Genomic DNA, 23,273 nt, shown 5'->3' on the forward strand with positions numbered 1-23,273 from the left:
AAGATTAGTCCATACCAGTATATAACGAGCTTCCTTGTACATATTTTTTTTTCCAGCTTTGTTGACATGTTCATGGTAGTAAATCCAGCATGGTATTCCATTTATGTATGAATCATAATTTATTAAACTGATGTCTTATTAATGGACACTTATTTGCAATCTTACTGTTTGAAGTAATAATAGTACAGTGGAATAATATCCATTATCTTGCTCACGTGTGAATGTAAATGCTTTGTCAGTTCCTAAAAGTGGATTTGTTGAGTCAGAAAGATATGTGTGTGTGTAATGTAGACAGATACACTCTTTCTCACTACGTCTTGTGCCAGTTTATACTCTCATTACTAATGTCCTTGCACTGTTATAATAACACTTTTTAAAAAATCTTTTTTAATATAATAGGTTAAAATGTGATATCTCAGTCTGGTTTTGATTTGCATTTCTTTTTCTTTTCTAATAACTTCACTGAATCATATTTTGCATATCATATAACTCACCCTTTTCAGATGTACAGGTCCTTTTTTTTTTTCCCAGTAAATTTTCCTAGTTGGTTTTGCATTTGTTTTGTGAGGAGATTGAACTTCCTTTTGTACTTTAGTTATTTTTTTTAGTTTGAACTGTCTCTTCATATTCTTTGTCGGTCTTTTTTAAAAGTAAGTATAGAATCCTGTTGTACAGGATTTCATGTCTGGTTGCAAGTAGTTTTTCTAAGTTTGTCATTTGCTTTTACTTTGTTCACAGAGTTTGAGATAAAAGCAAAAGCTTTCTTTTATCTTGGTGGTGGACTGTTTATGGTGGATTTAAAGGTAGATATGTGGGTTAGCTATGTTTCAGGTGGAAGTTTAGGTAGCTATAAATGAGGAGTAGAAGTACTGGGATGAAGTTGAGGTTGTTGTCTTAAGAAATGGATACATTTAATTGGTGACTACTTTTCTTCTGTAACTTACCTGTTGAGTTGTATTTTTAGTGAGGGCTGCTCAAAAGTGAATGCCCTCTCCTCACTACCCACATCCCATTGTGTTCTGCTTCAGTCATTTTCTTTTTCAATATTTGAAAACTTTGTAACAGTCTTAATAATGACACATGGTACATTATGAGTTCAGTTGCTGGCCACTGCCACGTAAGTGTGAAGTGTGATCAGAGTCAGTCCTTCACTTGAAGATGTATTTCAGAGACCATTTCCAGTATATAATCTTATATTTTCCCCTCAAATTTGTCACCTTCAAAAAAAAAAAAAAAAAAGAAGCAGCTCATTCTTGAAGCAAAGTCACTGTACCAATGGAGAATATTTAAAAGAAAGAATTTAGTGTTTGTCTCTTTATTTTACTTTTTCTTTTGGTATTTAGTTAGTAGTTCTAACAGCTGTCACAAAAAAACAGCAAATTGTACTCACTAGTCATTGATGAATTTTGGTCTATCTTAAAACCTGGCTTCCCAGGTGGCTCAGTGGTAAAGAATCCACCTGCCCAATGCAGGAGCCACAGGAGATATGGGTTTGATTCCTGTTGCGGAAAGTTCCCCTGCAGGATGAAATGGCAACCTACTCCTGTATCGTTGCCTGGAAAATTCTTTGGACAAAGAAGCCTGGTGGGCTATAGTCCATAGGGTTGCATGGAGTCAGACGCAACTGAGCACGCAATGTGCGGTGTGCACACAGACACGCCCACGCACACACACTCTTAAACTTGGCCTTTAAAAATATGAAGTAATATTAATGCCTAAAAATGTCCTTCTCATTAGTTCATCTTAATTAAAAAAATTTGGGGTGGTTTATTTGTTTAATGCTTGATGTTTGTCAAAAGCATGATTCAGTAAGGATGATAAACATTTCGGTGATATCTTGATTCTTAGGACATTTTCTTTCACTGTTAAAATATTATTTATAGAATGATTAAGTGAGAAGATTTAAAAGCCTTCAGTTTGAAAAAGAGAAAGATTTTTCTAATAACATTTTAACTTGTGATTTTTCATTCACCTCAGCAGTTACTTTTCTGCTGACATTTAAGAATGACTTTAATCCTCTACTTCAGAAATTGTTCTTTGAAATTTAAATTGTGTAGATAGAAAGGGTTGTTAGATAATCTTTGTTGATCTCAGAGGCATTTCAGTTTTCCTTGGGATCCTGGTTATTCTCTCTTAGAGGCTTCTTTGACTTGCTCATGATGCTATAGTCATCCCACAACCTCTTGGTGTTTTTAATGTAGGTACATTGAGAGAGCAGTTTTTAAATAGCTCAAGAGGGATTTATTTGTAAACTCTTTTACTTTCCTCAATTTGACTTTCATACTTACAGGCAGATTCTTGTGGGAAGTAGTATCATGAGATCTCACATTGCTATATACACTGGTCTGCATCTGAGCCCCTTTCCTTGGAATGCTGTGAGTCTAAATGGGAGCATAGTTTGAAAAACTCCTCTTAAAGAGTTTTAACTTGTGTATACCCTTTGAAAACCACTGCCCTAGAGGGAATGTTTGGCTTCTTCCTTGTTAGTCAAGATGAAATCATAAAGTATATATCAGTGATTATGAAGTTCAAGAAAGTCTAAGTAGAGAGACAGACTAATTGCAAGGACTTTTTTTTTAATTTAAGGATTTTTTCATTTATAGTATTGTCTGTATTTCCAGTGTACAGTGAAGTGACTGAGTTATACGTATGTGTGTGTGAGAATATATATTTCAGATTAGTTTCATTATGTTAAGATACTGAATATAGTTCCCTCTGCTATACAGTAATGATTGTTGCTTATCTATTTTATGTATAGCAGTTTGTATCTGTTAATTGCTCCTAATTTACCCCTCTCTCTCTCTTCCCCTCTGGCAACCATAAGTTTTCTACCTTGATCTGTTTTCTATTTTGTAAGTAGATTGATTTGTTTTACTTCTTAGATTCCACATGTGATACCATGTACCATTTGCCTTTCACTTCACTTAATATGATGCTCTCTAGGTCCATCCATGTGGCTGCTAATGGTAATACTTGGTTCTTTAATACTCTATTATACACAGGTGCATGCATGTGTGCGCACACATGCGCGCATACCCCGCCCCAAACCTTAAACCAGTCATCTGTTAATGGGCACATGGGTTGTTCTGTATCTTGGCTGTTGTAAATAACTTCATGGATTCTTAAGCTCTGAGGGTTGTGTAAAGAAAGAATTATGTAAGAGGAAATTGTATAAAATATTTTAGGTTAATTCTATTACTGAGTTTTCCTGTGGCTTTTTGTTGTTGTTTACTTCTGTTTGATTCCTAAAACCTCTCCTCTTCATAGTTCAAGCCTCAAATGTAGCACTTTTCCACATAATGTTAAAGTTAGTTAATTGTTCTTCTTTTTTAATTGTACCTTCCATGATGTTTAGGACTGTTTGACACTTGGGTGCATTTCAGTTACTGAGCTTTTGATATTTCAGAATAGGAACCAGACATTAAATACACACATGTGTTAGGTGCTCATTTAATGTACCCTAGGAATTAAATTAAGAATAAGGTTTATTAAACCCTTATGATAACACTCCCGTAGTCTGTATGAATATTTAGATCTAACATAAACTTCGCAGATTATTTGGATGGCAAGTACGATAGGGCCTTAACTAGATACTGTATTCCAGAGCTTGATTATTATCTTTAAGATATTGAAAGATCTTAAGTCTTTGCCTTTTATTTTTGTGGTTTGATGATATAGGTTATACCTATGTACTTTAGTTATCCATTGAGTCTGGGTTAAAAACATTGTTTTCCTGATTGAAATTTCTTTTTTTTTTTTGTAATTTGTAGTTGGAGTGCCTCAAGCTTATTGCCTCTCAAAAATTCACAGACAAACGCATTGGCTATTTAGGGGCAATGCTGTTGTTAGATGAAAGACAAGATGTCCATCTTCTCATGACCAACTGTATCAAGAAGTAAGTCTTAATTTCTCTCTTCTAATAACTGCTTTGTTTTTTTAGGTCTTTTTAATAATATGACATCAAGGCTTCTGTTTATTGATTTTATATTTGCTGTCTAGAATATAATTGAGTTGCTTTTGGTTCTGGAGCTTATATGTAAAGAGGATAAGGAAAGTTTTAAAACTTCTGTAGAAAAAAAGTAAATCTGTAGGGGATAATTTAAATGAAAGTATTGTTGTACATCCTGAGTCATAGCAACTATTTAGCAATAAATAAGCATTTGGACTTTGATAGAATAGAAAAAGCATTGGTAAATCTGAGCTTTCTTATCATAGAATTTTTTGAATACCATGAATTATGAGGCACTGTATTTATTAAATAATTACCAGTATATTCTAAATGAATACCATTTAAAGGTAAAAAGAGAGGTCTTGCTTGTCAGCAGTCTAATCCCAGATTTCAGTTGCTGACAGTTGTATTTAGCCTGTGAGCTTTTGTGCATAAGTCCTTTTTTCTCTAACAGGTGCTTTACTAATTTACTAGTCCAGTTATGTGTTTACCTTAGAAGCTGAGGAATGCTTGCCATTCTAGAAAAAGTAGAAGACCTGCGAGTAGGGAGTTAACAGTTCTTCTCAGTATCCCTCTTATAATAAATTTCTGTTAAAAAGCTATGAAAGTTCTGATGGCCTTATTGATTTAAGGTTCTTTTTGGGTTCTTTTGCTTTTGGTATGTCTACCAGTTTATCTCCTTTTTTAGATTTAATTTTTAATTTACAGTATTTGTGTAATTGACAGAAGCAGGGGTTTATAGGCGATCAGTTTGTAGACATTGAACTCATATATTTTGCTGTGGTAAATGTTGTAATTTAAAATTTCCCGATAATGAAAAAATTTTAAATGAGAATTAAGATTTGCTTGTAAAAATATAGTATCTCATTTAAATACATTGACTCTTCAGCTTTATTTGGGAAAATTTTGTTCTTTTTGGCCTTGAAATAAATATTAATAATGAAAATACTAAGTTGCTTCAATTTATTCAACAAACATTGATTGCATACCTGTTGTATGCCAGGAGCTATTGTAAGTGCTGAGGATGGAGAATGAAAAAAGTGAGCAGAAATCTTTGGTGTCATGGAGGTTACATTCTAGGTGTTTAACATGACTTTATACTCTTATTTTGGACAAGGCTCTGCAAGTTTCTTTAATTTTTGTTCTTACATGCTCTGCTGCCCTTATTACTCAAGCCTTTAGTCACATGCTGATAATTTGGCAGTTCTGCCTAGCATCAAGTTTTGAGCCAACTTAAGAATAGGTTTGTAGCTTGATTAAAATTAAAGAATGAGGCATATAGGCAATGAAGGAATCTGCGTGTATAATGAGACCCAGCCAAGCCCCAAGTGAATTTAGGAGAGAGCTACTAATAGTTGGGAATTGATCCGATACTTCAGTTTAAGTTCAGTCAAAGGACTTTGGATCATTCAGTTTTTTAAAATCTTTTAATGAATGGGTTTTTTGTTTATTTGTGAGGTTTCTTGCTTTTTGTTTGTATTATAGGGCATCATAGTGTACTAGTAGTTTTTCTGTTTAATGATGGCATGTTTACCTCATTGTTCATTGGTCCAGAAAAACTTTTAAGACATTAATGATCTTGGACTTAAATCTTTAAAAATCAGACACATTATTTTAAGAGCTTGCCTTATACATATATTCTTAATCATTGAAAAATGAATGAAGAGTTAACGAAATATTTTTTGGGAACCAGGACCATAATTAAGTTAAAGTTTATTAGTAATTTTTATCTTAAATATTCAAATTAGTAGAAAGTAGCAAACCTGACTGACACTTTGCTTTTGTTTCTTTTCCTTTCTTTGTTCTTCAGGAATTTATTCATTGGTTCATTAAAAATTATCATTAATGAAACCTTTACAGTGTTGACAGCAATACATTTTGTTATGAAATATAAGCTATTTTCCAGAACAAACAATTCAGAGAGAAGAATGGCATTATTTTACACTTTTGTAAATATCTTTAATGTCTAACCTAATAGAATAGGTTAGATGCTTGTGTTTGCTTCTGCATTCATTTTCTTATGTTTTAGTTGAAATATATGAAGATCTAGCCTTTCACAGATAATGTTTGAAAAAGGAAGAGGGCTTTAATAACCTTTCAGATAACTATGGATAATCTTCCATGATACCATACCAAACTCCACAAGTGGTAGTTTCATTAGGTTAGTGTAGAATCTGAAACTGTATCAGTGAAGTTTGTTTTTTTTTTTGTTATATTGAAACCCATCCATACAGTTTGACTCTTTTGTTTAGTTTTTAAACATCATGCTTAAAGCATTTGGAGAAAATTAGTTCACTGAGTTTTAAAGTATTAATAGACTGTCAGGTTCATGATGGCAATACAAATATTCCAAAATTCTAATTTTCACTTTCAAAGCTTAGGTTTATCATTGGCAACAAATATTGTCACTTGTTGCCCTTGAAGTGATAGGCTTACTTGGCTTTTCTTCCAGAAAATGTTTAAGAAAATAATCACATCTTAGTAATTATAATTGTTATTTTTCAGGTAAAAATGATGTTCATTTTAAAAACAGCTGGTTCGTAGTTTAGCTTGTAAATGAAACAGATACACAAGTGCTTTTCGCTGAGATTGTCCCTTATTTCATTATGCATCAGAAGTATTTCATGCATACTTTCCATTTTGTCACACAGAATATTAAAAAATGTGCACTCAGGAGTCAAGGTATGAGGGAGTTCCTTGGTGGCCTAGTGCTTAGGATTCTGGGCTTTCACTGAAGTGACCCAGATTCAATCCCTGATCAGGGAACTGAGATCCTACAAGTTGCATGGCATGGCTTAAAAAAGAAAAAAAGTCAAGGTATAATTAAGCTAGTTATTTTTACTGCTTTGTCATGAGTGACTGAACAGCAGACAACAACAAAATGGGGAGTATTAAGTGAAACTGCCTCCCTCCCTTCCTTCTTTCACCGTTAAGTGTATGGCAGTGAATTCAGTGACTGGTAATACAGTTTGGTGCCTCTTTCCTGATATGTGCTAATGTGCCTTAGTTCTTCCCATTTACACTGATAGTGCAATAAAGCTGACAAATAATGAGTTAGTATTGTGAAAGTATTTGTATCTCATGGACCCCCTGAAATAGTCCTAGGAACTTCCAGAGATTCTCTAATCACCGTTTGAGAACCACTGAACTAAAGGATTTTAAAATACTCTTAAGGCTGGTAGAAGTAGCATAACTCAACATAGGAATTCAGCTTCTGCATAGTAAGAGTTGATTATAATATATAAATGCATTTACTATTCAAACTTTTAATGCTTCAGCTTTTCTGAAAATACTTCCTGGCTGGTTTAGAAATAGTTTTGTGCAGTAATCAGTGCCTGTTAGAATTTTTTGTATCTGTTCAGTTCAGTTCATTTCAGTTCAGTTGCTCAGTCGTGTCCAACTCTGCGACCCCATGAATCGCAGCATGCCAGGCCTCCCTGTCCATCACCAGCTCCCAGAGTTCACTCAGACTCATGTCCATCGAGTCAGTGATGCCATCCAGCCATCTACTAGATATTGAGCCTCACTGTAACATCTACCTTAGTTTAAAATGGTTTAATTAGCTGTTTTTTTAGTTATTGTTTTTCTTCTTTTGAATAAATGTAAAAATTAATATCAAGGTTAATACTATGCTCAAAGATTTTAGAGTGTTTCTGTTGTGATGTTTGTCATCTTAAATGCTCTAGCAGTAGAGATTGTGTTTTCTAAATTTTTTTTTAAACATTTTGGTTAATATCTTACTTTTTTGTAGTTAGTAGTAGAGCATATTAAAATCTTTAAAGACAGAGTTGTGCTTCATATTCTGTCATTGCTAGTAAAGAAAGTTCTTTTGGCATCCCATAGATAGTATGTTGTATAGATTCTGTTACTCGTGGTGTTTGGAAACGCTGGGTTGTAAGCATGTAGAACAAACTGTCAGTTTACTGTGTTGTAATTTGTATTAATAATAAGGTTAGAATAAACTTTTTTTTTGCAAAAATTATCCTAATATTTTCCTTATGAGAGAAATCATGAATCATTCAGAGCTTTCTTGTTAGATTGTGAAGCTTCTTCATTGGGAGCACTGGGCAGGGCATATTCATTTCTGCCGCCTTCTGTCTTTTGCAGTGATCTCAATCATAGCACACAGTATGTACAAGGGCTAGCACTTTGTACCCTCGGCTGCATGGGGTCCTCAGAGATGTGCAGAGATCTTGCAGGAGAGGTAGAGAAACTCTTGAAAACCTCCAACTCTTACTTAAGAAAAAAGGTAACTTTCCATGAAACGGAATGTCTGTGTTTGGAATAGGGAGTATTATGGAGAGAAGGCACATTATTCATTCTTGAAAGCGCAAGTGATAATATAACTTTCTCTGTGCATTAAATGTGTTTTAAATGACTGTATATGAATCACTTGTTCATAAGTCAAAATCTATTTTTTATACTAATTTTGGAGGTGATTTTTTTATTGCTATTTAACTCTCCAGTTGGTAAGTGATTGTGGACACTTTAATTTTCTTAATTCCTCACTTTTCAAGAAAATTGTTTATCAACAAACAAATAGATGGCATACCTAATTACTTTCTAAATTACCTGACTCTAACCAGTGTTAAACAAAGTGATAATGAACAGATTGTTACAAATTTATTTTAGTGCCCATGCCTTTGTATTAGGGCCTTTGAATCTTGGAAGTGCAGTTCCTTGGGACCTAGATAATTATTAGGGAATGATTTAGCACCTCCTTCCTAAAATTGGTATATCTAAGTGGAATAGTAATGGAAGACAGTGATTTTATTCTCTTATATGCTTTTATTTGTTAGTATAAATATTTTGTTGTTATTTTATTGTGCTTGAATCTTAAAGCCTTCATAAATAAGCGGTATAAAATTTAGGACTCTAGAAGGGACATAAAATCATCTGATTGTCATTGACTGTGCCTTTTGCATTTAATGGTGTGAGACAAAGCTGTTTAAAAGGGCCAAGCTGTTTTCCAGGATCATGTGCTGCTAATGATGGCTAAAGGCCAAAGCCAGTCCTTTCTCTTAAAGAATGTGTGGGCTGCTCTTGTTCAGAAAGATTACATAAATATTAAATAAAATATCCCTGCAGATTAGGAAAAAATTGTTTTCCTCAACTGTAGCATGGGAAGAATTAGTTGAAATCTTTTCTTATTAAGTACCTAAATTATGATATTCAATTCCAACAAGTAGTAGTTATGGTTCCTTTGCGGGGATGGGGGAGAGTAACTGAAATCAGTCTTTGAATGTCCCTTTCTTTACTGTCAACAAGCTAGGGCCATCTTTTCTTTAGTAGAGACTGGCTAACAGAGAGACTTAACTAAGATACTAAGTAACTTTCAAATGATTTTCTTGATTTCAGTAGAGGTTGAATGGAGAAAGTATAGGTATTATTAAAAGTAGCAGCAGATTTAAAGCATCTGCAATATATGTATCTTTCACCTGCATAGTGTTTTTATAAAACCTTTTGGTTTTCTTACTCAGAAGAACAATGATCACTGACAGAGTCTTTATTTTTTAACTTTGCAAAGCTGCAGGTAAATTATATTTAGCAAAATTGGTAAGCTCGTGTTAACAGATGGTCTGGTTGAAAAAAGTTGTTGTCCACTTATTTGGTAATATATGACCAAAGAGACAGGTGAGTTAGAAGTTCTCATTAATGCAGTAGTATAAATTGGACAGCCCTAAGCAATTAATAACTAATAAATCTGATAATCAGATCTATACCTCCTTTCTTTTTTCATGTAGGTGAATTGGTTGACAAGGTTCTTTTGTTTGTAAGATTGGTTGTCCTGACTTTAATTGAAATAAATCTTCTTTTGTCCTTTTATGTTTTTTTTTTTTTTGTAGGCAGCACTTTGTGCTGTTCATGTCATCAGGAAGGTTCCTGAACTTATGGAGATGTTTTTACCAGCAACAAAAAATTTGTTGAATGAAAAGAACCATGGTAATGTGATTTGGATGCACTCATGAAGTACTGAGGGAGAAGGAGAAAGACAATAGTCTTCAGGCAGTCTTGGCCTCTGTCTCACACAGTGGACTCAGCTTTCTGCTGTGCTTGGACACCTTTTCCAGGAAGGGCCAATGGGTTGAATTTCTCTTCTACTCTCAAATACTAGCTTTGTAATTAGAGATTGATTCCTTTATAGTAAGCTTGTTTTTCATTTCTGGTCCCCTTTTATTATATCAAAAATACTATATTAACTAATACTCAGTGTAATTGCAAATGATCCTAGCCTTGATTTTCATGTGTGAAACCTTTTGACTTCTTGGCTATTTCTTTATCTCTTTGCCATTGTAGTGTAAGATTTGTGAAACTCTTTGTAGGTTACTTGTAACAGGAATTTGTAATGGGTACTCAGACATATAAAACTTATGAGGAATTAGATGGAATGTATGTGGCTGTTCTTTACTGAACATTTTATTCTTGTTTTGAATTTAATGAAACAGATTCTGAGTGAAGAAAATTCTTGTGTCCTAAATGCTAAGAAAAAAAGTGGTAACATGTATTTAATTTGATCAATGCAGTCCTCTGCCTAGAAGATTCAGAATATACTTGTTGAATAAATGAATGTCTAGGGCACATATTTAGTGTTAAGTATGTGCTTCTTTTCACTCACTCTTGAACAAGCAAATTTACTTTGTCATTCATGCCTATATTTTGTCTGGAAATTTAAAGTCTTAGTAAGATTTTTCTTCTTGAAATATCTTTCAAAAATCAGCTAAGAGCTTAGTAAATTTGGAGCAGGTGATATCCAGTTTATGTTGACTGAGCATGTCTTTATGGATATTCTCAAATGGAGAGGCTTGTACATTGGATGTCATTTGTAAGCAATTATTTTGGCCACGTAACTTTAGAATATTCTGATTTGACAGATCATCTGTGTTAAATCAGCAGGTATCTATGAATACCTTCTTTGTATTCAGCTCAATGCTTAGATTCTTGGGAGATTAAAAAACAAATGTAGCAGCTACCTTTTTGGAATTGACCTTCAGAACTGAAAGCCCTGTGCTATGAAACTGAAGAATACAGCCTCATTTTTTAGTTTTCACCGGCTCTTTTCTTTCAGGTGTCCTTCACACTTCTGTAGTTCTCCTCACAGAAATGTGTGAGCGAAGCCCAGACATGCTTGCACATTTCAGAAAGGTAGGTGCCATAATGTATATCTAAGCCTCTCTTGATTGAAAATGGTTTTCCTAAAGGACATGATTTTCTCACTTAGGAATTTTCTTTTGAAGGAAAGGTATGGAACTGAGTAAAGGACTTAACCAACCCTTCTGTGTGGTAGGAAGTCAGCTTTAGGCATAGAACTGACAGTAGTACAGTGTTTCCCCTTTCATAATAGAAGTCTTTTCTCCTTGGCAGACACGCCGATCTCTCATGTGCTTTATCTACTGTTTTCACATTGAAATTAGGAAGTGTAACCTGAGGTCGAATTACAAGCAGGAATTGTGTGTGTGTGTGTGCGTGTGCATGTGTTTTAAGGCAGGTGATTTCTTTTTTTTTTTTTTTACCCTCTTAAGGTGAAAACTGCAAACAGATTTGATATTACCTTTACCTAACAGAGAGTCCCCCTCTGTTCATTTTGTGCTGTGGTGACTCCAGTGGTGGATGTCTCTAGCTTTCTGAAGTCCCTCCCTCCCTTTCTTAGAGCATTCTAGAATGGAGATTTTTGTTTTTTCCACTTACGTTCAGAAGGCACTAGTAAGCAGGACTCAGAGAAAGACTGTTTTTTGGATAATTACATGCATTCAGTTCCTTTTATAGGATGCTGACCACTTCATATATTGGGTTTACTTTGTACTTTAGATCTAATGAAGCTCTAATAGCAGCTCTTCGGGCGGTGTGGCCGGGGGGAGCTTTTTTTTCCTCCTTAGATGATCATGTCTTGATTAAAATATTATAAATATAGTATGAGGCCCGTATCTGTCCCTAATGCTTGCTTTGTATGTTTTGTTCCTGTTGTCTGTTTGGAATCCTGCTGTATGTTAGAATGAAAAGGTAAGAATTAACCCTCATTTAGATGGTGCATGCTGGCATTAGGTCCTTAGTAGCTTTTGTGTATCCATCCACAAATGTGGCTTAAAAAATATACTAATGCTGAATCTGTGCTTAATACTGTGTTATTTGTCATAGCATTTTTGGCTAACTCCTTAGTCCAGATTTGGTCTTGTCACTTAAACTCCTGATTCCACAGTCAGCCTTGGATTTCAGTTGCAGCCTTTCCTGATTTTTAAGCCTCCTTCTCTGCCTTTCCTTTATCTTCACCTGAGAAACTTTGAGCAGTTTCCCAGTGGCATTGGTGATGGCAGTCTAGAGCAATTTGGAACCAAAACACCAAACACTGCTTCTTTTTGAAGTAGATACACTTTAGAACCGTGTCTGGGTAACCTCATACTTTAAAAAGCTCAGTACTACTTCTGAACTTTAAATTCAGACTTAGAGCTTTAATTTCTTCTTGACTTGCACTCTATCTTGCCTTGAAGTTTTGGAGTGTTAAAAGATTTTTGAGGTAGAGTGGGTGGGCATCAACTGATTTTCATGGCTGCAGCTTTTCCCTTTGTCATTTTATTTTGTTTGTCTCGTCATCAGTTTTAGTAACTTGCTTTTTTGTCTGAAAAATAAAGCTTGGTTCCAAGAATTTGTATGCTGAACACTTAGAGATATTTGTGCTTTTTGTCCCAGGGTGCTCTTATGTGGTGTGAGCTTCGTAGCTGAAGAAAAAAGAATTTTTCTGAGACAGAAACCAGATTTAAAAAAATAATGAAGGATATGTGTAGTACAAAAAAGTAGACTGTTGAGAAGTATGCAAGGCGAACTACTTTTTAGTGCAGAGCTTGGTAACTAGATGGTTCCAGTTTTATTACATTTTAAAGCAGTTTATATAGTTATATTATTCTGACTTCTTATTGAATCTGTCCAGAGTTGAGAGATTTAATGAGGATTCTGTTTAGAATTTACAGGCCATTGTAAGCTTAGATTTGTTTGAATCTTGGAGTTGTCCAAATTAGATTTTTGTTAGGTGACTTAGGAAGTGCTAAATTCTGAAGTGTTATGGCCAAACCTATTCACACAGATTATGTTGTCTTATATTCAGCAGTAGATTTAGTATTGTGTTTTGAGTGCATTCCTTGAGCCCAGCTTGGCTTTTGTTTCAGTCTTGATCCACTTAGAGAAGAATCCAGATTCAATGAGAAAAAGATAATTGAGTTGCAGCAAAGTTGGGGCTGTTCTGATTGCCTCCAAGACAGATAAGATTCAGTTTGCTTTGGATGGTTCTTAATGTTAGGTGATTAGAGTTGTTTATATAGCTAAATTGAGTTTGTAGTTGGAGACTGCAGAGGTTCTTATTGTGGCAAACATTTTGAAATGGGGTTTTGATCTTAAATGATTTCTCAATGAAGTACAATAAATAATAGTATTTAAAGCATTTTTAAGTTCAGCTTGGCAATAAAATTGCCTCTACTGTGTGTCATCAGTCAGTCTAATGGACAGAGTTAAAAAAGAAGGGCATTCTGACCATAAGGAATGTATCATTTCATTAGTAAGATAAGATAGGCAACAAATGTATGATTAGGTGCTGAAATTGAATTTTATCAAAAATTGTGTCATATGAGTTAAGAATAGGACAGAAACAGCATTCATGACCTTGCTTTCTTCCTCAGGAGAAGGAGACAGTTTTTCATGTGTCTTGTCAGTGTTGGAGACTTTTGTATTCCCTGTTGTTTATTGGGAAAGGATATAACTGACAATATAATAAGAAGAGAGAGTTTTGTTTTCTTTATTTGAGATAGTTTGTTTTAAAACTAATTTTCATAAAATTACCAGAGTTTTGGATGTGGTAGCATTTTATATCCATATGTGTTAGATAGATTAAAAATTGAATATGTTTGTGCAGCCTAGGTGTGTCAAGTCCCATAGAAGTCCCCATAGGCATTTGTTTTACTCGGTTCTCTAGGCTTTCTGACCTACTGTTATTTGTAGTATCTTTGCATATATTACTCTGGAGTAAAAATGTCTGTTTTGGTTTTAATTCAGATAGCATACATACTCCTTCTTGAGTTCTGGGCCAGAATACTTCTAAGTTATGTCTATGAAACATCAACAGTATACTAGGATTTTGTATCACTAGAATTTGCTTGGACTCAGACTCTTGAATCTGTTTTTTTCTAAGCCAAGTTAACCTCTGCCTGTTCCTGAGAAATTCTTTGATGTTCACTGTTTTTTGATGCATTTCTCTTCCCTGCAGCTTGTGCCCCAATTAGTTCGTATTCTAAAGAACCTCATCATGTCCGGATATTCACCAGAACATGATGTTTCTGGGATCAGTGACCCCTTTTTGCAGGTGAGCTTAAAAGAAAGTTTAGGATAAATGATATATTTTGGAATGAATTTTTCCTTCCTCTTATGTTTGTGTTGAGTAGTTTTGGTAGTTAATTGATTAAGCTAATTACATTAATAAATGAATAGTGACACAATTCTGTATTAGATTAATAGGATAAAATTATATTTGTAATAGTCAAATCATATACCACATAGAAACGTGATTTTCCAGTGTGCTATAGCTCTGCAGGTAATGGTATCCTTTGACTGTTAAGTGTAGATTGTCTAACAGCTTCATTAAGACATAGAACCATACATAACTGCTCTAAAGATCATGTTTAAAATTCTTCTGTTTGAATTTTGACCATTTCTATTGGGATCTAAGACTTCGTTTAAGTTATTTGAATTTCGTATCAAGCAAAGTTCCTTTGTGCTAGACAGAATTTGTTGATGTTTGTCATATTTTGCACATTAGGTACGAATTTTGCGGTTATTAAGAATTTTAGGACGAAATGATGATGACTCAAGTGAAGCTATGAATGATATATTAGCACAGGTGAGTAGAACAAAACTTGTGTTTTTGTAAACACCCATTTTAGTATAGCAGGGAGCAGATTGATTGTGATTATATGGAGCAATTTTTATTTGTGTTTTCTCATTGGTGGCTGAAAACAATCACAAAATGTCTCTTGTTACCTCTGGATGTTTTTTGGAAACATTGTTTTGTCACGTAACACCTTCTGTGTCTTTTCAGGTTGCCACTAATACGGAGACTAGTAAAAATGTAGGAAATGCTATTCTTTATGAAACCGTTTTGACTATCATGGATATTAAGTCAGAGAGTGGACTGCGAGTAAGTTTTTAATCTTTACTCTCAACATTTTATTTTAAAATAATTGACTTGGAATTTGGAAATTAACTTTAGGAAAGAATGATGCAGAATGTATCATGTTTTGGTACCTAAAGTATCATTCTATCCACTGAAGGATTAATGTTGATTATAATAGAAATTGGAAGATTTTACGTATGTTACAAATACAGATGATGTTGAATGAAGGAACCATTTCAGAATAAGCTTTTGTTTGGAACCGTGATTTGAGTTGGCCTCATTCACTTCAAACAAGATGGCAGCATATTTGAGTTAATCCATTTTTCTTAAATATTTATTTTTATTTAAAAAAATGAACACATAAAGTAAAAAAAATTCAATACAAAATGGTATCAGTTCAGTTCAGTCACTCACATGTGTCCGACTCTTTGCAACCCCGTGGACTGAAGCATGCCAGGCTTCCTTGTCCATCACCAACTCCCGAAACTCATCAAACTCATGTCCATTGAGTTAGTGATGCCATCCAACCATCTCATCTTCTGTCGTCCCCTTCTCCTCCTGTCTTCAGTCTTTCCCAGCATCAGAGTCTTTTCAGATGAGTCAGCTCTTTGCATGAGGTGGTCCAAGTATTGGAGTTTCAGCTTCAGCATCAGTCCTTCCAATGAATATTTAGGACTGATTTCCCTTAGGAATGACTGGTTTGATCTCCTTTCTGTCAAAGGGACTCTCAAGAGACTTCTCCAACACCACAGTTCAAAAGCATCAATTTTTTGGTGCTCAGCTTTCTTTAAAGTCCAACTCTCGCATCCATATGTGACTACTGGAAAAACCATAGCTTTGACTAGACAGACCTTTGTTGGCAAAGTAATGTCTCTCCTTTTTAATATGCTTTCTAGGTTGGTCATAGCTCTTCTTCCAAGGAGCGAGCAAGCATCTTTTAATTTCATGGCTGCAGTCACCATCTGCAGTGATATTGAAGCCCAGAAAAATAAAATCTCTGTTTCCATCGTTTTTGCATCTGTTTGCCATGAAATGATGGGACCGGATGCCATGATCTTGGTTTTTTGAATGTTGAGTTTTAAGCCAGCCTTGTCACTCTCCTCTTACACTTTCATCAAGAGGCTCTTTATTTTTTCTTTGCTTTCTGCCATAAGGGTGGTATCTGAGATTATTGATATTTCTCTCAACAATCTTGATTCCAGCTTGTGCTTCATCCAGCCCAGCATATCACATGTTATACTCTGCATATAAGTTAAGTAAGCAGTGTGTCAATATACATCCTTGATGTACTCCTTTCCCAGTTTGTAACCAGTCTGTTCCATGTCCGGTTCTAACTGTTGCTTCCTGACCTGCATACAGATTTCTCAGGAGACAAGTCAGGTGGTCTGGTATTCCCATCTCTTGAAGAATTTTCCACAGTTTGTTGTGATGTACACAGTCAAAGGCTTTGGTGTAATCAACAAAGCAGATGTTTTTCTGGAATTCTCTTGCTTTTTTCTATGATCCAGTGGAGGTTGGCAATTTGATCTCTGCTTCCTCTGCCTTTTCTAAATCCAGCTTGAACATCTGGAAGTTCACAGTTCACGTACTATTGAAGCCTGGCTTGGAGAATTTGAGCATTACTTTGCTAGCGTGTGAGATGAGTGCAGTTGTGCAGTAGTTTGAACTTTATTTGGCATTCCTTTTTTTTGGAATTGGAATGAAAACTGATCTTTTCCAGTCCTGTGGCCACTGCTGAGTTTTCCAAATTTGCTGGCATATTGAGTGCAGCACTTTCACAGCATCATCTTTTAGGAATTCCATCACCTTCACTAACTTTGTTTGTAGTGATGCTTCCTAAAGCCCACTTGACTTCACATTCCAGGATGTCTGGCTCTAGTTGAGTGATCACACCATCGTGGTTATCTGGGTCATGAAGATCTTTTTTGTATAGTTCTTCTGTGTTTTCTTGCCACCTCTTCTTAATGTCTTCTGCTTCTGTTAGGTCCATACCGTTTCTGTCCTTTATCAAGCCCATCTTTGCATTAGATGTTCCCTTGGTGTCTCTAATTTTCTTAAAGAGATCTCTAGTCTTTTCCATTCTATTGTTTTCCTCTATTTCTTTGTATTGATCACTGAGGAAGGCTTTCTTGTCTCTCCTTGCTATTCTTTGGAACTCTTCTTTCAAATGGGTATATCTTTCCTTTTCTCCTTTGCCTTTAGTTTCTCTTCTTTTCTCAGCTATTTATAAGGCCTCCTCAGACAACCATTTTGCCTTTTTGCAATTCTTTTTCTCGGGGATGGTCTTGATCACTGCCTCCTGTTCAGTGTCACGAACCTTCGTCCGTAGTTCTTCAGGCACTCTATCAGATCTAATCCCTTGAATCTGTTTGTCACTTCAAGTGTATAATCGTAAGGGATTTGATTTAGGTCATACCTGAATGGTCTAGTGGTTTTCCCTACTTTCTTCAATTTAAGTCTGAATTTGACAATAAGGAGTTCATGATCTGAGCCACAGTCAGCTCCTGGTCTTGGTTTTGCTAACTGTATAGAGCTTCTCCATCTTTGGCTGCAAAGAATATAATCAGTCTGATTTTGGTATTGACCATCTGAGGATGTCAGTGTGTAGAGTCTTCTCTTGTGTTGTTGGAAGAGGGTACTTGCTATGACCAGTGTGTCCTCTTGGCAAAACTGTGTTTGCCTTTGCCCTGCTTCATTCTGTACTGCAAGGCCAAATTTGCCTGTTATTCCAGGTGTTTCTTCATTTCCTACTTTTGCATTCCTAGTCCCCTATGATGAAAAGGACACTTTTTTTGGGTGTTAGCTCTAGAAGGTCTTGTAGGTCTTCACAGAACCGTTCAGCTTCTTCAGCATTAGTAGTTGGGGCATAGGCTTGGATTACTGTGATATTGAATGGTTTGCCTTGGAAACAAACAGAGATCATTCTGTCATTTTTGAGATTGCACCCAAGCATTTCAGACTCTTTTTTGACTATGACAGCTACTACATTTCTTCTAAGAAATTCTTGCCCACAGTAGTAGATATAATGATCATCTGAATTAAATTTGCCCATTTCAGTCCATTTTAGTTCACTGATTTCTAAAATTCGATGTTCACTCTTGCCATCTCCTGTTTGAGCACTTCAAAGAAAATGGTATACAGGGAGGAAAATGTCTGCTTATTGATTTTACGTTTAGACTTAATTCTTCTAGTCAGCAGTTGTTACCATTTTCTAATGTACATTTTGGGATGGTATTCTATTCATATTTAAACATATCTCTATGTGTGTATTTCTTATCTTGCCCACTTTTAAACCTTTTTATTTAAAATAATTTTAGGCTTATAGAAAAGTTTCAAAAATAGTTCAGAGTTCCCATAATACCATTCAGTCAGCCTCCCCTAATGTTAACATCTTGTTTTCCTGTAGTGTAATTATCAAAACTAAGAAATTAATATTGTTTCAGTACCATTAATTGAATTACAGATTTTATTCAGATTTTACCAGTTTTTCTGTTGATGTCCTTTTTCCTTTCCAGCACCAGTCCTTGATCCCATGTTGCATTGATTGTCATGTCTCCTTAACTCCAATCTTGACATTTCCTTCATCTTTCCTTGTCTTTTGTGACAGTTTTGAAGAGCACTGATCAGTTATTTTGCAGAATATTCCTGAATTTGACAGTCTGATATATTCTTATAAAAATTAGTTTGTAGTTACGCTTTTTTGGTGAGACTACCCCAGAAGTGTTGTGCCCTTTACAGTTTCATATCTGGAGGTACATGCTCTTTATTTGTCTCATTACTGGTGATTTTAACCTTGATCTTTTGGGTAAGGTGGTGTCTGCTGTGTCTCTCCACTGTATAATTGTTATTTTTACTCTATGTAATTAAAAATATTTTGGAGGAAACACTTTTGACACTATGCAGATACTCTGTTCTCAGACTTTTGCCAACCAATTTTAGTATCCTTCTGAGGATCTTGTCTTTAACAGTTTTTTGGGTGGTGCTCTAATGATTCTTTTCTATTCTCACTTTTTCTTCTTTAAGTAATTGGAATTCTTTTGTAAGGAAAAACTCTCCTTCAAGTGTTTATTCATTCTTTCAACCACGTATTAATATAATGATTGCTAATCCATTGCTTTGTGAGAAACAAATATACTAACTACACCACAGTATTTGGGTACAGGTCTTTTGACATCTGGGTGGTTCTGCACCTTATGCTTATCATGTTAGATGAAAACATTATGTTGGAGCTAGTTTATATTCACATATATAGAGACCATTCTCATTTTAAAAAAGATTGGTACAATATGCATAACATAAACTCTATCATTTTAACCATCTCTAACTTTGTAGTTCAGTGGCGTTAAGTAAGTACCTTCAGACTGTTGTATAGCCAACACCCACCATTCATCTTCAGAACTTGTTAGTTTCCCAAACTGAAACTGTGTGCCCTTTAAACAATAATTCCCCATTATCCTCTGATCCCAACCCCTGGCAACCACCATTCTACTTTCTGTCTCTATGGATTTGCCTATTCAGGATATTTCACCTAAATGAAATCATATAATATGGGGTGTTTGTGTCTGGCTTATTTCACCTAATATAATATTCTCAGGGTACATACCTGTCATAGCATGTGTCATGATTCATTCTTTTTAATGGTTGTATAACATTCCATTGCATGAATGTGCCATAGTACATTTAGGAAAATTGCTATTAATGAACACTCCTATCATTTGTGATTACAGATAGTGTTGCAGTAGATTTTTGTGCATATGTTCAAGTATATTTTTCAGCTGAATTCCTAGACGTGAAATTGTTGAAGCAGGGGATATATTTTCATTTTGTAGTTTTAATTATTTATTAATTTTTTTGACTGTGTCATGAGGCATGGATTAAACTCGTGCCACCTTCAGTGGGTGCTCGGAGTCCTAACCTAACCATCCAGTGAATACCTTATTTTTATTATTTATAGTTATTGCCAGATTTCCCTCCAGTGAAGTTGTACCAATAGTATTTTCCTGCTAGCAATATAAAAACTTGAAAACATTCTTGCAGCTTTTACTTTTGAAATAGAATATGATTTTAAGAGTTTGCCTTCAGAGGTTTTTTTTGGCTAGTAATCCATAGAAGTGCTGATTAAACGACCACCTTTAAATAGTTTGCACTCATCAGAGGCCAGGAAGTGATCCTTAAACAATATAGATTTTTTATTTTCTTAAATTCTTAACTTGTGCTATTTTTCTGTAGGTCCTAGCCATAAATATCCTGGGTCGTTTCTTATTGAACAATGACAAGAATATCAGGTAAGTAAGCTGAAAAATATTTTGTATCTGGCTATTATAAATTCAGTGTATTCATGAGTGACTTTGCTCAAGATCACACATGTAGAGTGACATGTCTAAAACTTCAACTCAGGATTTTTATTTTTAGTCTAAAGACTGTTTTGATAAGAATTTGAGGATTTGCCTCATGAGTTAACTTTTAGTCCTTATTTATGCTTTACCTTTAGGAATCAGCAAACTTTTTCTGTCTGGGAACAGATGGTCTCTATTATAAACTACATGGGCCTTAGGGTCTCTTTGGCAACTACTCAGCTCTGCCTCTTGGTGTGAAAGCAGCCACAGACTGTTCTGCATTGCAATAAAAATTGATTTACCAAACCGGACAGCAGAGGGCTGTTCTAGGCTTAGTTTGCTGACCCCTCTCAATTAAGAAGAAAAATAGAATATTTCGGTTACAAATCTAGAAGATGTTTATAAACTCCAGCTACTTTTAAAAAGTGAATGAATTTATCAGTGTTATTTTTTTATTCTTTCTTATCGTGTTATGATTGAAAAAAAAATGTGGAAATAATCATTATGGTACCCTGAATTATCTTCTCCTTCCAGAAGAATTTTTTATACTTAGATGGTAAATTCAAAGTTTTGTAGGGGCAGTTTTGGTACTGGTATCAAAAGCAGAGAAAATACAAATGATAAAATTTAAATAATTTCCTCTTGCATTTTGGGGCTCAGGCAGCCTGAAAAGGCATACTGTATGCTTATTTTGTTGTGGTATTTGAAAGAGTTTGGAAGAATCGCGTCTATCACTTTTAGAAGTTTAATGGAGTTGGCCATGAATGTAAATCTAAATCCCAGGCTTCTGGTTGCCGCAGTTTTTGATTATAGTGTTGTTTATGGGTTTGCAGCGTTTACATTTTACTAAGTCTGTTGTATCTTTTAAATATTTAACCATGTACGGTTTTCAGTAGTCATTGAACATCATCTTTGTCATTAAGCAGAGAACTATCCTGAATTTCCCGTTTTAATTCTGTTCTTCTGCAACTTTGTTTCATCCAGATATGTAGCTTTGACATCTTTGTTGAAGACTGTGCAGACAGATCACAATGCAGTACAGAGGCACAGAAGCACAATTGTGGACTGTCTAAAAGATTTGGATGTCTCCATAAAACGGTAACAGATAATTGAAAGTTGTGTGCTCCCCCCCCAATCCTCCGTCTGATAACTTTGTAATAGAGTTTTGAGAAGGAGAATGTTGACATTTATGTATTTAGTCATTATTTTGACAGAGTAAATCCTTTTTTCCAAAAGGATTGGCAGGGAGAAATTTAGATCAATGAAAGAGACCAGTAAGGAATACTTAAGTGCACCCTGAAGTTATCCTTGGTTCTTTGTTAAATAAAACAGGTGCAAGTAGGCTGGGCATACGTTTACTCATCAGAGGTACTGTGTTCTGTGTGCTGGAGGATGAAGATACGAAGTGATCCATCGGCTGAGTGTTCTGTCACTATGCTGAGACTCGAATGGCTGACAGCACACATTTTCTCGCAGTACTTATGCCCCAAGATACTAGAGGCAACCTGTTAAAACAGTGCATCTGGGAATGACTTTTAGGCAGCACATAGGACTTAAAAAAAAAAAACAACTTGGAGTATGGCTGATTAACACTGTTCTGATAGTTCAGGTGAGCAGCAAAGAGACTCAGCCATATATATGCGTGTATCCATTCTCCCCCAAACTTCTCTGCCATCCAGGCTGCCACATAACGTTGATGTGGCATACAGTAGGACCTTGCTGGTTACCATTTTAAAATACAGCAGTATGTACATGTGGGTCCCAAACTCCCTATCTCTTCCCCGATCTTCTCTGCTGGCAACCATAAGTTCATTCTCTGAAGTCTGTTTCTATTTTGTAAATAAGTTTATTTGTATCATTTCTTTTTAGATTCTGCATATAAAGGATGTCATATGATATTTCTCCTCTGTCTAACTTACTTTACTCAGCATATGACTTTGAAAGGCATATATTTTTTTTCCTTGATCAATTAACTCTACTGGTCCTCCTCTTAGAATAACTGTACGTGTTTGTAAAACCTAGTTATAGTAGGCTTCAATGAACTTTTGGTTTACTGTTCAAACCAGAAAAAATTTAATTTGAACTGATCTCTGAAACTATTCACTTAACAAACATTTATTGATAATTGAGTTCCTTTTATTTGTAGAGGACAGGTGTTAAGTGCTTGGGCAAACTAAAAATAAGACCTGGTCTCAGTAATAATGACTTTTATATAAAGCTTTGTGAAGGATTTATAAGCACCCTCTCAGTTGGTTCTCAGAGCAAGCCAGTAAGAGAAACTAGACAATTACTTCTCTCCTCAGTTAACAGATTAAAGTACAGTCCCAGAGGAATCAAATGACTTAACTCTAAAGCTTACTCCTTGAACAAGGCAGTCTTCAGAATAGAAATCAGACTTTCTGACTCCTATTGTGTTGTTTCTCTATCGCTCTTGACTGGGCTTTGCATTTCAAAAGTAAAACCTGGGTCTCTCCACAGGTTGTATAGCAATGGCAGCTAAGACTCTGGAGCCAGAAGGCCTCATTTCAAATCCTAGCTTTGCCCTTAATAAACTTGGTCTGGTTAATTAGTCTTTCTGTGCTTCGGTTGTCTCCATGTACAGTGTAGATACAGGAGCACCCACTTCCAAAGGTTATGTGGGATTAACTGGACTAGCATATGTAAAGCACTTAACCACTGTATACGAATTAGCTATTATTGCATTTCTTAATGCAATCTTAAGGATTGAGTTTTTGTTGCTTGTAGATTAAGATGAAAGTATTTTCAACTTATTAAATTGGTATTTTTGAAAGTAAATTATATGCCATGGTTTGACATTATTGACCAAATATGAAAAGAT

General features: G+C 35.1%; 1 protein-coding gene and 1 non-coding gene across 3 annotated transcripts in view; both read left to right on the forward strand.

Moving 5' to 3' along the window:
* AP1G1 (adaptor related protein complex 1 subunit gamma 1) overlaps positions 1 to 23,273 on the forward strand; it is an 83,798-nt gene that overhangs the window by 31,466 nt on the left and 29,059 nt on the right. The window contains exons 3-12 of one of the 2 annotated variants that reach the window (XM_006060402.4): positions 3,771 to 3,895; positions 8,057 to 8,198; positions 9,796 to 9,892; positions 11,016 to 11,092; positions 11,939 to 11,947; positions 14,196 to 14,291; positions 14,745 to 14,825; positions 15,024 to 15,122; positions 20,328 to 20,383; positions 21,419 to 21,532. In XM_006060402.4, the coding sequence (XP_006060464.1) occupies positions 3,771 to 3,895; positions 8,057 to 8,198; positions 9,796 to 9,892; positions 11,016 to 11,092; positions 11,939 to 11,947; positions 14,196 to 14,291; positions 14,745 to 14,825; positions 15,024 to 15,122; positions 20,328 to 20,383; positions 21,419 to 21,532 (896 nt within the window). The remainder of the gene's footprint in view (positions 1 to 3,770; positions 3,896 to 8,056; positions 8,199 to 9,795; positions 9,893 to 11,015; positions 11,093 to 11,938; positions 11,948 to 14,195; positions 14,292 to 14,744; positions 14,826 to 15,023; positions 15,123 to 20,327; positions 20,384 to 21,418; positions 21,533 to 23,273) is intronic. The other variant, XM_006060403.4, reaches the window with a different exon arrangement.
* LOC112580487 lies at positions 21,814 to 21,899 on the forward strand. Its single transcript, XR_003104885.1, has one exon. It is a non-coding gene; the product is annotated as a small nucleolar RNA SNORD71 (small nucleolar RNA).

The sequence above is a fragment of the Bubalus bubalis genome, chromosome 18, assembly GCF_019923935.1.
Source record: "Bubalus bubalis isolate 160015118507 breed Murrah chromosome 18, NDDB_SH_1, whole genome shotgun sequence".
NCBI lineage: Eukaryota > Metazoa > Chordata > Mammalia > Artiodactyla > Bovidae > Bubalus > Bubalus bubalis.